This window comes from Lissotriton helveticus, chromosome 11 (assembly GCF_964261635.1).
Source record: "Lissotriton helveticus chromosome 11, aLisHel1.1, whole genome shotgun sequence".
Classification (NCBI taxonomy): Eukaryota; Metazoa; Chordata; class Amphibia; order Caudata; family Salamandridae; genus Lissotriton; species Lissotriton helveticus.
Window position 1 is genome coordinate 816,172,286 of NC_136072.1, and position 14,323 is coordinate 816,186,608.

A 14,323-nucleotide genomic window follows, 5' to 3' on the forward strand; every position below is an offset into this window, starting at 1 on the left:
AGGTAACGCGACCTCCATCAGTGCTCAGGCAATGTTTAGTTTTTTTATTAGCCTTAGAGTGTTCAACTTCCGGATCGGAAGTGTTGTCATCAAGTAAAAGGGACCTTTTATTAGACATGACCTCACGCAATGTGTCTAACATGCAGGACCTCATTTCCCTTTGAAGGAAAGACTTAAAGGCGTCGCTGTTTTGATTGGGCGAGCTTGCCACAGCGTCGTCTGATTCTAAATCAGACATGGCAGGTAAGTAAAATTATATAAGCTGAGGTGTTAAGAGTTATTTTTTTTTTATAATGTAAATTAAATATGTTTTAATACTAAAGAACCTTACATTTATGGTTAATAATGTTGTTCTTATAAATAGGTTATAGATCCCTTATTAATATGTCTTAATAAATATCCTAAGCTAAATGAATAATTATAGATAAATAGGACCTTTCTTTTTTTTTTTTTAATATTTTTTATGATTAACAGAAGTAATGCTAAGCCTACTCTCCGTGCTAAAGTTTCTTTCTAATGAAATATGTTAAAATTAGTAGGTTTTGGGTAAGGAATGCCCATAAAAACTAGTGAGGAGAAAGACGATTCGGGAATAGCTGATGGCAGACGGTAAAATCGCAGTCGGTACAAGGCTCGGAGGGCAACCGACGTGCTCGAGCCGGCTGATCCATTATGGTGGAGGAATGGCCCTTAGGAGGTAGGGGGCGTTGCGCCGCCGCTGCCGAGGTTCATTCCTCGAAGCTGAAGAGACGGGCTCGCGCTGTGTATATCGCGGGAGCCCGGTAACGAAAAAAGAGAGAAGGCTTTGTTTTAAAATCGAATAAAACTTTAAATTAATCTAAGTTAATTTACAGCGAGGGTAAAGGGGGATAATCCTTAACATAAGGTATAAATGTTAAAATTTGAAAGCACACGAAAAGTCGGCATCGCGCCGAGGTCGCATCAGAACAGAGAAATCCCTACACGAACTCCTAACGGTGAGGAAAGGGGAACGGAGGGTGGGGAGAATCGACAACCATATATTGGAAGTTAGGGGTTGGTGAGTTAATCAAGATAGGCACAATAATACAGTATAGGTATATTAAGGAGAAATAGTACTGTACAAAGTTATATCAAGTACAATAAATTATCGGTCAATAAACAAAAACAATGGTTAGAGAGAATAGGGTCAACTTATCTGTTGTGAGCCGCATTCAAAAGAGGCAGCTCTACTCCTGCTCATGGCTTATATTGTTGGCGTGATGTCATTTAGTTCTTTATTATTCCTTTATGATGTAAGCGGCTGTTGTGAGTTGCATTAAAAGGATTAATGCATACTGTAGCCTCCTTGTCTTGTAATGAAATCAAGATATAGCATGGCACAGTATCAAAAGAGGCAGTTATGGTAGAAAGGTTTTTGTGAAAATTACTCTATAGCTGCTCTGTCAGCTTTCATATGTATCACTGGAGTGGGTCATACCAAGTTACTTATTTGTTCATCTGGGGCTATGCATGCCCGCTATCGGACTACGGTGTGTATTATAAGTAGCTGATAGTGAATGCTTTTGGATGTCTTAATTCCTTTTAATTGCATATTCAGGCCTTGGTGTTTATGTTCAGCCTTCTGCCTTGATGCATGCTTTTGTGAAATAGTGACTGATGTGTCCTGAAGGGCAGATCTGTTGTGAGAACCTAGACACCCAACTATATAGCATGCTTGTACTGTTTCTACATAATGCTACCTAATGTGATCTGTAACAAGCTGTGTTATTGTGAAGTGCTTCTGGGTTCTTGTGACCACATTCTAAGGCATATATGAGCAATACTGGGTGAATTTGTGATCTGTTCTAAGAGTACTGTTGGACAATCCTATGGTATATCTCATGATAAAAAACATACCTTTTTTTTTTCTTTTTCTTTTTCCCATAAAGCGTATAGTTATTTAATCAAACATGTGGCAAACAAACACCCAACGCGTTTCGGTGCAGCTGCACCTTGATCACGGGTCACAGACTGTTTGTAACAATCATTTACATATAGTGCACATACAAAATAGAAGTAGGACTACATATCCCAATGCGCAATCACAGAAAGGAAAAATGGCATCCATTTTGAAGTGGTAACCTCATATAAAGGATTGAATTTGAGCCACTATAATCACTTAAACTGAACGTTTTTTAGAGTGAATTACACATGATTTCACTTGTTCAACAAATGTCAGGGCTCGACAAATCATAAAAAATGCTCTAGACCTGCAGGTCTAGTAAACTACAAAATCTCCTCGCCCTAACTTAAATGAACTTGACCTCAAACTCTGAAAACTGAGCAAATGTGACAAGTTAACAAGATTTAAAAGCATTTTTATTGTTCATTTACTTTGTGAGCAATAAAGATGCCTTTAAATCTTCCTATCTTGTCACATTTCCTCTGCTTTCAGAGGCAGAGGTCAAGTGTCAAGTTTGTATTCCTACTCGCCAGAAAGGGCGAGTAGGACCTAAAAATAGCTCGTCCTTAATCAATCTCACTCGCAAATGCGAGCGGTCGAGTGAATTTGTGGAGCCCTGAATGTGTATATAAATCACATATCTATCGGCAATTTAACTGATTTGCTATATCAGCCCAAATAGCATTTAACAATTCCGCCCAAGTGGGCGAATGGAAATTGGGTTCATAATAGTCTTGCCCAGGTTTCATATCACATTCCAAAATGTCCTGATTATTATAGATCCTCCCCCAGTGGGCTTGAACAAATCACAAAAGCTCTGACTCAAAACTTCTTTTCAGTATCAATCTTAAGCTAATTAGGTATTGTAGCTCTTTTGTATTCCTCAACATGACACGCTGATATCTTCGTCTCCTACGAAAATAAAAACGGTGCAATCACTAAAATGTAATGCCATCAATAAAACAAACAAGTCATACGATAAACATGAATGGAATATTACTGTAGAATGGACAAAGCTTCCCTAGATGTAACTATTAGCCTAGATAGACAGATAGTTCTTCATCTTTATTCAGTCCCATCGGAGATATGTTTCCAAACTTAATTATAATTTTGGACTCCAGGCGTCTGAGTTCTCTTACTCTGTTGCCTCCTCTTTCTGACTCTGGACTTCTATTTAAAGCACAGAATCGCAGAAGGCTACTTTTCTTACTATGAAATGCCTTAAAATGCCTGGCAACAGGATATTGCCTATCTTCATTGCCAAAAGCCCTCATTTTTCTTTTGTTTAAATTTTTTTTTATTGAGAGTTTTATTCTCCATGGTACAACATTATGCATGTGCAAATTAGATGGTACATCATATACATATAGGCAGTCAAATATTATGGATATATTATTTAGCAGCCAGTCCATTATATTACACCCATGTCAAGCAAGAGCTATCACATCGTACAACAGTGTTATCCAGTTAGGAATCTGGTGTGGGGTGTGGTAGGGTGGCTAACGCTGGCTGCCTGCTTGAGTGGGTTTCAGCAGTGGTATGGGTTGGTATATAGGCTCCCACTCCACACTGGTGTCCCGCATTGCTTAATGCCCATGTGTGTACTCCCAACGTTTAATCTCCTACTCTATGGTGCCAAAGAGTGAACATGTAACTGTGAACTAAGAACGGGGATGGGAGGGGGTGAGAGGGAAACCCGGGGAGCTTCCTGGAAAAAGGGATATGGCGTGATTGGTATTTATGTGGTAGGTGCTAGTATGTCCATGACGTGTCTACTGTGTCCAAGTCAGGAGGGGAGGGAGAACTACAAGGGGGCCCTGGTTCCCTGCGGTGATCAGGGAGCTAATCAAGTGGGTTCTTGAGACGTGATCAGTCTTTCATCGACTCGCAGCGATTGCACCATGGTATGTGGTAATGCCATCGGGGATAGGGGTGGGGTTTGGGACTGGGCTGGTGTGTCCCTGGGTGAATCGTCTTGTGTCGGCTCTTGCACAAACTGGAATAAGAGTTGCGCCCACTCCATAGAGATGGGGTGCTTCCGAATCCCCCTCACCTCCTGGTCTCTCATTATGGCCTCTTCTGCTGCCCTCCATTTTGTAACCCCTCCAATCCAGGCTGCCTCTGGGGGTCCTGCCGGGGCCCTCCAGTACATGGCTATCCCCCGTTTTGCCAGGAGTAGGGCCAAGGATGCAAAGCGGCACTGCACCTTTTCTGTCTTCCACCTGCAGAAGATTCCTAGGGCACAGGCCTCCCACGAGGTGATATGCATGAGGTGGACCGTCTCCTCCAAAACCCGGTGTATTCTACCCCAATATGGCTGCAGCCCGGGACAATCCCAGGTACATATGTTTGAAGTTTGCTTCGGGTGTTTGGCATCTGTGGCACACAAAAGGAGTGTCTGGGTAGTATTGATGGAGTTTTTGCGGTGTTAAGTAGGCGAGGTGCAGAATGTTGAATTGTATGTTTTTGAATTGTGCGTTCCGCAATACTTTCTTTGGGTACTCTAAGGCATTTTCCCACTCCTTATCCTTAAGTACCCGCCCAATCTCCTCTTCCCACTTCTGGCGTAGGGCCTGTAGTGGGGCGTTATTAGCTCCCTTATTGCCTTATAGTGCTGGGTAACTAAGGGTCTGCCTCTGCCCATACGGAGGATTGTGTGGAGCACTGGGTGCGTCGGCGGTTCCACCTCGGTGAGATCCCAACTTTTCTGCGCACTGCCCACAAGCCATCTGTGCACCAGGAATTGCCCCGGGGGAAGATCGTAGCTTTCCTGCATTTGGGCATTTGTTTTGAGTTGCCCGTCCTCAAACAGATGCCCTATCTCTGTCACCTCATGCTCTCTCCATACCCGGAGGGCTCCAGATGTGTAATAGTTCTCTTTCTGGGGAATCCCAATAATGGGAGCAATGGGGAGTATAGGGGTATACTCCTTGACATTCGGTGTATGCATAGCATGCATTTGCGGGCTATTGACACTTGTAAGGGATGTGTGCTCTTTGGCTTGGTTCCCGGCAGCAATTGTCTCTGGATGGCCGGGAGAGGTATCCAACCTTCATTAGTAAATGTCTCCTCTATATGGCGTTCTGCCATCCAATGGGATAGCCACTGGAGTTGAGCCGCCCCCCCCCCCCTGTGTTGTGGGCAAGTAAAGGGTTCGTAAGGCCACTCTATCTGCCCCCCCCCCCCCCCCCCCATATCAATGTTGTGAGTAATGTGTCTAGCTCCTGAAAGAAGGCGCGGGGTGGTATCACCGGGAGATTGGCAAAGGCATACAGCAGCCTGGGGACCATTATCCTCTTTGCCAAGGCTACACGGCCTATGGGTGCCAAGGGCAGGGTCTTCCAAAAGGCTACTGCTGCACGAAGTCCCGCTAGGGTTTTGCTGTGGTTCCTCTCATAGAGGTCTTCAAGTGAGTGGTACAGTCTCACCCCTAGATATCGGGGTGCCGCAGCACTCCAACCTAGTGTCTGAGGTCCTATCGTAATTTCTGATGGAGCAAGGTGGGGACTAAGTGGAAAGATCGTCGATTTTCTCCAATTCACCTGGTGTCCGGAGATCTCTGCAAAGGTGCGAAGTATTGTGCATATTGGCGTCAGATCGCTCGTGATGTCTCGCTCATAGATCAGGAGGTCGTCCGCATATAATGATACACAATGGATCGTGTCTGCAATTGGGATACCCAAGACGTCACCCTCCTGCTGTAGGCGAATGGCCATGTGCTCCACCGCCAGGGTGATAAGCAGGGGGGACAGGAGGCACCCCTGCCTCGTGCCCCGTTCCACCGCAAGTGGGGCCAAAATGTACTTTCCTACCTTCATCCTAGTGGTGAGGCCCCTATAAAGGAGTTGCGTGTATGCCATTAGAGTCAGGCCAACGCCTATCTTACGAAGGGTTGCAAATAAATAGGGCCACGTGAGCGTATCGAAGGCCTTCTGGAGGTCTAAAATGAGGCATGCGGCCTGTGGGAAGTGGTCCCGTGCACTATCCTGTACATGAAAGAGTCTCCGTATGTTCTGTGACACATTGCGCCTGGGAAGAAAGCCATTTTGATTTTGGTGTATCAATTGCGGGAGGACTTGGATGTAGCGGTCCGCTACAATTTTCCCTAAAATTTAACAATCCGCATTGAGCAAAGTTATGGGCCTATACAAAGACGGGAGTGTGGGGTCTCTGTTCGGTTAGAGAAATGTTACCAGGGTAGATTCTCTGAGCGAGCTGGGAAGTTCGCCTCTCTTCAATGCATCGTCATACATGAGCACGAGTTGTGGCGACAACTGACCCGCAAAGGCAAAATAGTATTCAAGGGGAAACCCGCCCATTCCTGGTGCTTTACGGCGCACCAACGTCCTGATAGCGTGAGTAACATCCAAGGAGCTTATCTTTGTGTCTAGCGTCTTACCTTCCGTCGCGGAATGCCGGGCAAGGGAGTGGAGTGGAGGAATTGTGTTAATGTCAAGTGTGATAACTGTTGCTGGTGCAATAGATGTCTGTGTAATAGTTGTGAAAGATGTGCAGTATATCTACTTGTGATTGTTTTATAGTACCGGCCGTGTCTTGTAGTGCTGTGATGGGCAGCATGTCCGTGCCTTGTCTCGCGAGCCAGGCGAGAAGTGTACCTGCTCTGTTTCCCTCTCTATGTGTTCGGGCAGCATACGCTCTGAAATTGTATTTACGAAGGTCGTCCACGGTTTCCGCATATGTTGTTTTTGCAGGCGCCACCTGCGCAGGGGTGACCTCCCCCGTATCTAGTTTTTTTGTGAGGCCCGCTAATTGCATTTCCGCGGTTCGTAGTGACTTCTCTAGCACCTGCCAAACCCCCACTATGTGTTGGATACAGTGTCCCCTTGCCTCGACCTTGAATGCATCCCATTCCACTGATCTGGATGAGGCTGTGTTCGCGTTGAATGCAAAATATTCCTGAATGTGTTCACTGTGTGCATGGCAGAACGCCTGATCCGTGAGGCATTCTTGGGGCAATTTCCACGTGGGTACCGGGGGATGTGGCGGCCTCCATCTAAGGATCACGGTATGTGCATCATGATTGGACAAAACCCTGACTAGGTAGTCAGTGTGCCGTATTTGGGGGAGCAATGCCGCAGAGCAGAGGAATCTGTTGTGTCACACCCTAAGGTTGTGTGGGACAGAGGAAAATGAATATACCTTAATGTTTGTATTCTGTGCTCTCCACGCATCTACCAATGACCACTGGGCAACCCATTTCCTAAAAGCTCTGTCTGTTTCAGTGCGGGGGAGTGTGTGGGGGGAGATCTGTCTAATCCAATGTCTAGGGTGCAATTCTAGTCTCCCCCCAGAAGCCACGGTACCGCAGTGCTAATACCCCAGTGAGGCGGGCCCAGTACTGCTCTTGTTCCACATTGGGAGCATAAATCCTACCTATCAGTATCTCTTTGCCCTCAAGGTGATAACAAACATACCTCTTGACATTGAAACTTAAAACAGAGTAAATCGTAGTCCATTACATTAAGATTCCGTTTTAGGAATTAGATAAGACAAATAAACCCCAACTATGCAGGACCAATCTTCCAAGCAGGGCAGTCACATACCCATTTCTTCGCAGAATGTTGCCCCTGTGTAGCTTTCGTGTCTCTTCCCATCCGGCATCAGTTTTCAATCCCCATCCCCTTTGGCACCAGGTTTAACCCAGAGTGTCTGGTGGTTGAATGGCTGACAGGTGTCTGTTTTCCTGAGATGCAGCTCACTCATGTGCTAGTCTGTCTTTGGCCATCTCTACTCATTCGGTGTGGGTGGGGCCCTGCCAGCCACGATTTATAAATGTTATTCAAGTTTAAAAATAAATGGCAATAAAGATCTTTAAAGAGCTTAATATTGGGGAGACTTAGAGACTGATCTAGCTCTTGACAGATGGGTTACTCTGTCACAACGGTGACGGATATCTCGTCCGCCAAACTAAAAATCTCATTACAACCTGTGGGATTTATATTTCAACTGGCAGGTTACCTCGTAACAACAGTGACGATTATCCCGTCTGCTGGAATCTAAATCAGTCCCTTAGTCTTGCTGGCCCAGGGCTGCAAATGGAGTTGCTTTCCTGGTGAGCAGCTTCTACAGTATCACACTTTAAGAGTTTAACTATGAGATCAATCAATCAACTAAACCAGTTTCATGTCAACATACCGATCCACCAATTCAGACAATAGCACATATAAATTGGCCACTTTGGCCAGTAGAAACAATCTGATAACCTTGTTTCAATACTGGCTTACTGCAGGGATTTATCATACCTTTGGTTTGGTTTTGATTTTTGGTTCAGCCACGTACCTGTTTAGTGTCGCTGAGATATTGCGTTCTGCCTCGAGTCCATTTGATAATAGGGATATTGTCATACCTTTGATTGGTTTGGTTTTTGATTCACCCACATATGTGTTTATTGTTGCCGAAATATTGAGTTCCGCAAGGACTCCTTTTGATAGGTAATATTGTATAGAGTGGAATATCAGTACTAGTTTAAAAGTAACATTGAAAGTCAATAGAGGTGTAGGTGCTTGATGTGCTGTGATTTGCAATGTGATGTAGTAATACGGTGCAGTTATTGTGTTAATGGCATTTAGTCAAGGCTCATATCCAGTCTTTGCATAGGCTGTCTCAGGGTAGAATAAGGAATGTGCCTTTGGTAGATTGATGCACTGAGCTACACTTGTTAATACAGTATGCATATCCTATCCTGGAAATAACTTGGGACTTGTGATGGGATTATGTGATGTTCGAGAGAGAGGAACATGTTGTTACAGGACTCGGAGGGTAGGGGAAGGCAACTATTTTGGTGACTCCATGTAGACAGCAGTGGGGAAGGGGAGAGAGGTCGAGATATTATTGAAGGGAAGGCTGAGTTGGCGCAACAACAGTGGGCTACACTGGTGGAATGTTTAAATCCATTTACAGTAGAAAGACACTGCTGTCTCGGTTGAATGGAGCTTGATCAAAGGGATGAGTCCCTGGGCGTAATGGTGACTGAGGAGTATAAATGAGAAAAGGGTTTAAGTTAGGGGAGAGCATTTATAGATAAGATAAGACCGTGCATGCTGTCTAAACATTGCATTAATGTTTTTTTCTTTAATTCTGAAAGGACATTGGTCTTTCAGAAGGTGATGGGTATGATCAAACCATGTGCATTCAATGTTGCTGTTATGAAAGTAACCCTATCCAACAGATAGATGCAACTTCAGGGCTAGGGTGTACAGAACACACACAGATGGGGGTAGCCATGTCCATCCAGGACAAAGGCAGCCTGCAGAGGACCCACTTCCTTCTGTTCCCCTGTACAGTGTCCCTCTGCACACCACAGCTCCTTATTCTACTGTGAGAAATGCACATACAACACTCACATGCCCACCTATGAATTTCCCAAATAGGTAAGCAACCTCCATTATGGTGCACTAATTGGACCTTTCCTGTTGAGAACTGTTAGGCAATTTTGCCCACAAGTTTACAGGTAAAAAGGTTTGTACTCCTGCACTAGAATCCCACTAATCATGCCCTAACCACTCAGAATAGGGGCATGTTTTGGGTGCCCCCATCACCCCCTACCCTCCATCCACATTGTCAGCGAGCCTAGCTGAACTGTTGAACTGCAAATTCAAAATGTGGAGTACCTTTATAGGACTCTTAGATTATCAAGTGAGAAAATTATCAAGCATTCGAAAAAAATTGGGTATGGCAAGATGCATCACAGCCTTTCCAAGCACATGCACTGGACTTTTTGTTCAGGCTGCTTGTTTAAAACTTTACTTACATAAGAAGTTGAATGCATGTGTTTCTGTGTGTGTGCAATTGATTACTTTAATAAGCGTTTTAAACATAAAAAATAAGGAAAGCACCACACTCTGTCTCCAGGTCAGCGCTGCCTCTCCTGATCTTTGCTCTGAAGCCTGCTCTGTCAACTGTTGTGCCAGACCCTTTAACAAATATGTAGTCAGAATTTTTCTTCTTTCTTACAGATTTCTGCTCCCCAGGAGAGGTTGTACTCCACTTGGATTGGGTAAGCACGTTTTTTTTCTCCCTTTTTGTTTTTTATTTACTGGCACCTGCACCTAAGGTGGGGGATCTCTGCATCGCATTGTGCACTCACCTCAGCAGTTGTGATTTTTACTTCTGTTTTGGCACTTTTACTCCCTTATTGATCCCTCTGACTCATGAACACTGGCTTTGCCCTCAAATGATGTGCATACTAACGCTGTTATGAAACCTTTGACTAAAGCACTTACTACCCCTTCAGCAGTGACTCTTGCCTTCTCAGCCCGACCTACCCCTGCTTTGGTGAATTTGAGCTATTTCTTGCACCCCTGCAGTGCTGCCTGCCACTGTCCTCCCAGCTCTGAAACATAGCTGCCCTACCCGCTCTTAACTCCTTTCTGCTCCTTTTTCCCACAGGGGTTCCATCCTGGCCTCACTGGACACATTTAAGAAGATGTGGGTGTCAAAGAAAGAATATGAAGAAGACGGAGCACGTGCCATCCACCGGAAGACCTTTTAATAGTTAGGCCCTCCAAGCTGGAACTTGCCCCTTTCATACTGGGGCTCGCTCCCTTCACTCTGGGACATGCCCACACTGTAGTACTATCCTACAGTTGTTGTCATTGGCAAGCTTAAATGGTAATGACTCGCAGCTGCAAGCACTTACCTTCTATGCTCTCTCCCTTCTTCTTATGTAAGACAGCCCAGACGTTCTTGCATGTCTTAAGCAGTGCCCCAAGTAGATGCTTTCTGCCTCTTAGACAGCACCTACTTATGGAGTGTATTTCCTCACTAGTTGCAGTATTCAACCCAGTTGTGTCAATGGCCTGGGCTTCCAAACATACTACAAACTAGTACAGGCAGAGTTATATCGATTCACTGAGGCCGAATGAGGGAATGGTGTGGACAAAATCCATATTTATTTTGCACCTGTAGCACAAGTTTGCCATTCCTTTTTCCTTTGTGGGCTTCTTCACTGACCCCCCCCCCCCCTCCACCCCCCTCGCAATATAGAACATCTTTCCCCCTTTTTCATCTTTTAGCACTGTCTCATCTTGTCTCTGTCCCTTTTCATCTGTTACTGCCATCCGATACTTCTCTTATCACATTCTATATCTTGTTTTTGTAAATGCTGTCTCTGTTGCTTCGTCATAACTTTCTTCTTACTGTTACCACCTTTGATTTTCCTCTGTTACAGTTGTCTGACCACCTTTCTGTTATCGGTTTCATTTTCCATTATAACTTCTTTCATCCATCCCCTTCCCCCAATGTTCTAGTTCTCTCAGCACATTTTCCTTCCGTTGCCATATCTCTTTTTTACACTTGCCTATTTCCCTCCCCATCACTTTTGTTACTTCTGTGTCACAATTTCTCTGTTGTCTTTATTTGTCCCTTTCTGTTTGCACTTATTACTGCCCCTGACTGTGTCCTAGTACAAGTACCACTTATGCTTGGCTCCTGCACATTTTCAATAGGTGCCAATGTTGTGACATCTTGGATAGGGACAAACACTACCTTTGGAGTTTAAAAACCTAACGGGCCGTCCGGGGTATGCTGCTCACCCTTTGTTTTACAATTTTCATTCGGCTCCTATCGCTACCATGCAAGGACAAATACTTGTGCAGCATCTTTGTTTTTGCTCCATCAGCCTTAGAGGCCAGGTCCTGTTGTGTTTTTTCATGTAGGGTTACTGACCATTGTAATGCCTCTGGCAACGACTTGTGGCGTTGACAGTCCACCAGCTCTTGTCAGTGCTTGTTTCATAGATGGCATTTCCTAGATACATTTACAGTAGCAAATGAGACACTTTTAAAGATACACAGAGACACTGTAGTGGACTCGAATTCGGCATTCAAGAGGCCTGGTGGAGGGCTAATGAGAAGGGCTGACTACAAGCTATGCCAGTCAGAAAGGTGACCTTGTCCTGGGGGTGGAAGGGATTTATCTATAATGAAGAGCTGCTCCAGCGCCTTCAAGCCTACTGGACTTCTGCTAGATCTCAGTAATCATTTTGCTCATGAATTCTAGACATGCCTGGTATCCTCTGACCCTAAATCTTCCTTTTTCCAACCTACTTTCGTTCTATAGGAAGGATAGCAGTGCTGAACATAGTTTTGTGATGGTGAGCCGGAAGCTTGGCAACTTGTGCTTCTCTCTACAAGGTCTCTTTTGGTTTCCCAGTATCGCCAAGAACTGAGTTTCTGTAGGCAGCTCAACTCTTCCCTGCAACCTTCTGAGAAATTTCTGTGCACCTTGCCTGCCTTGGAAGTTAATATACAACATTGTTTTATCCTTTCTAGAGGACCTGAGAGACAATGTTTGATTTCCATGCTCATCACAGTACTAGTAAATAGTACGTTGAGGTTCCTGGTGTTAACAGCCTCTTGCAACTGAGCTGTTCCATGGGAAAGACTGATTAAAGTGCTTCACATCTCCCTAATCGTATGATTAGTCTTTTGTGGTGAGCCCACTAGATATACTTCTCAGAGGTGATTTGTTTCATCCTTTTAGCTCTCCTATCACAATCACAAGTAATTCCTAGAGTTTCTAAAAACAGTGTGGCGTTCCCTCTTGGCCCATCTTTGATAACCACGGATATTTGTAGTGTGGCTGCAAAAGACCCACTGTTAAAATGCTTATGGCAGCATGATGGAGCTCAATATAATTTTGTCTTGGTTTTGCAGAAGAGGTTTTATCCACCCCCTTAGCTGGCTGGCAATAGAATTTTGAGAGCTGGCCTTAGCTTCCCTCTCCATTCTCACTGTCAGTCTTAAGGGAAAATGTGCAGTCAAGTCTAACAGAATTCTCCATGCCCCATATGACTTGAAAATTAACACTATTGTCTCCTTGGGAATCTTTTGCTTTAGGTGGCCTCCCTTCGGTTGACCACTTAAAATATTTAAATGCTAAGCCTCTGTGTTGTGGTTGTGCTTGGTACCCTGGTGATTGTCATCTTCATCTGCTGGTCAGAGATGTTCATAGTTTTGTCTTCTCTTCCATTGAGCCACTGTTGTACAAAGATTGCAGCACATAGGAGGCTCCATCTTTCTTTAGGAAGACAGTTTGTTTCAGTCAAACCTGGTTGCCAGATTTCCAGTCACTGACCTGCTGTCGAAGCTATATCGGCTCCTCTAGGAAAGTAAAGAAATTCTTCTTCCTTTTTAAGGAGCACATATTTTGTATGATCTAGGTATTATTTTGCAACAGTTGAAAAAAAAATTCCCCCACATACAGATTTCGTTTGTCGTAGTCCCCATCTATGCTGCTGAGTACCTTGTTAACACATCCATAGACATCTACTTTTCTGATGGTATAGGGGATGGATGAACAACCACACCTTAAAAGAAATTTGAAGAGGTTCCCAAAATGTTAGAATCTTTTAGAGCAGACACATAGGTCGCTCCTCATGATTTCTACTACTGCCCATGGCAATTAGAGCTTGGGTACTCTGTTAGGTCAGTCAGTCATTAATTACCAACCTACTGCTTGATGCATGTGGTCTCTGCTTGATGATATATTCATACAAGATGGCAATGATGGGAAGCTGGTGTAACTCCGAACAAACAGTTATTCTTCTACTAATTCCTATTCCTCTAGTCACCAGTCTCTGCCTCTCAGGTCACTTCTAGCTTAGTTTTTGATGCATAAAATGTAAAGGGGATACAGTTTAATAAATAGCAACACACAGTTCCTACACATTGATCTCCGGAAGCCTATAGAATACATGTAGTTGAGTTATTATATCTGTGTAACTATTCATTCGCTCTGTGTAGGCTCTTTTTCTCCCTTTGTGTTAACCTACACCCCACCTCCCCACCCGTCAAACAGTATAGCCTTTTTGGAGAGAATTTACCCCAGATGTAGATAATAGTAATTGTGTGTGATATCCTTTTCACTAACTAGGTTGATGTGCTCCCCCTTTGATCTTTTTGTAAATTGGACGGCATATGGGATAGATGAAATATACTTTGTTTCCCTTTTAACAAGCTCCTGTTGTATTTGTCTTTTTGCAAATGTTTGAAATTTTAGGGTACTCCACACCATATGCATGACCCATAACTACTACTTTCCCACAATTTCCTCCTTTGCCTCACTGATGCTGCCAAATTCAGACCAAGGAGGGTATTTATTCATCTTGATTTGAAATTTAAAAAAAATCACCCCAAGTTCATGACAGCGTATTGAAGTACTATAGTGGGGAGTGGGATGGGCATCTCAATCCCTGGGCAGTCCTATATTTAAAACCAGTGACATACCACAGTACACTAAAAGGAATCCGAACTGCCCCTTTTACTGAAATGTATAATAATTTAAGACGTTTTATTTGTATTTTCTTTTGTAAATTCATTATAATAAATCTAAATTACTGAAGCTGTGTGTGACTGTATCTCTCTAATGACTAATTGG

General features: G+C 44.0%; 1 protein-coding gene across 1 annotated transcript in view; it reads left to right on the top strand.

Moving 5' to 3' along the window:
- Nucleotides 1-14,287, top strand: part of ACTR1B (actin related protein 1B) — a 78,301-nt gene extending 64,014 nt beyond the window's left edge. The window contains exons 10-11 of the mRNA XM_078666938.1: nucleotides 9,901-9,941; nucleotides 10,334-14,287. Coding sequence (XP_078523064.1) covers nucleotides 9,901-9,941; nucleotides 10,334-10,436 — 144 coding nt within the window. The 3' untranslated portion in view covers nucleotides 10,437-14,287. The remainder of the gene's footprint in view (nucleotides 1-9,900; nucleotides 9,942-10,333) is intronic.
- Nucleotides 14,288-14,323: the final 36 nt, after the last annotated feature.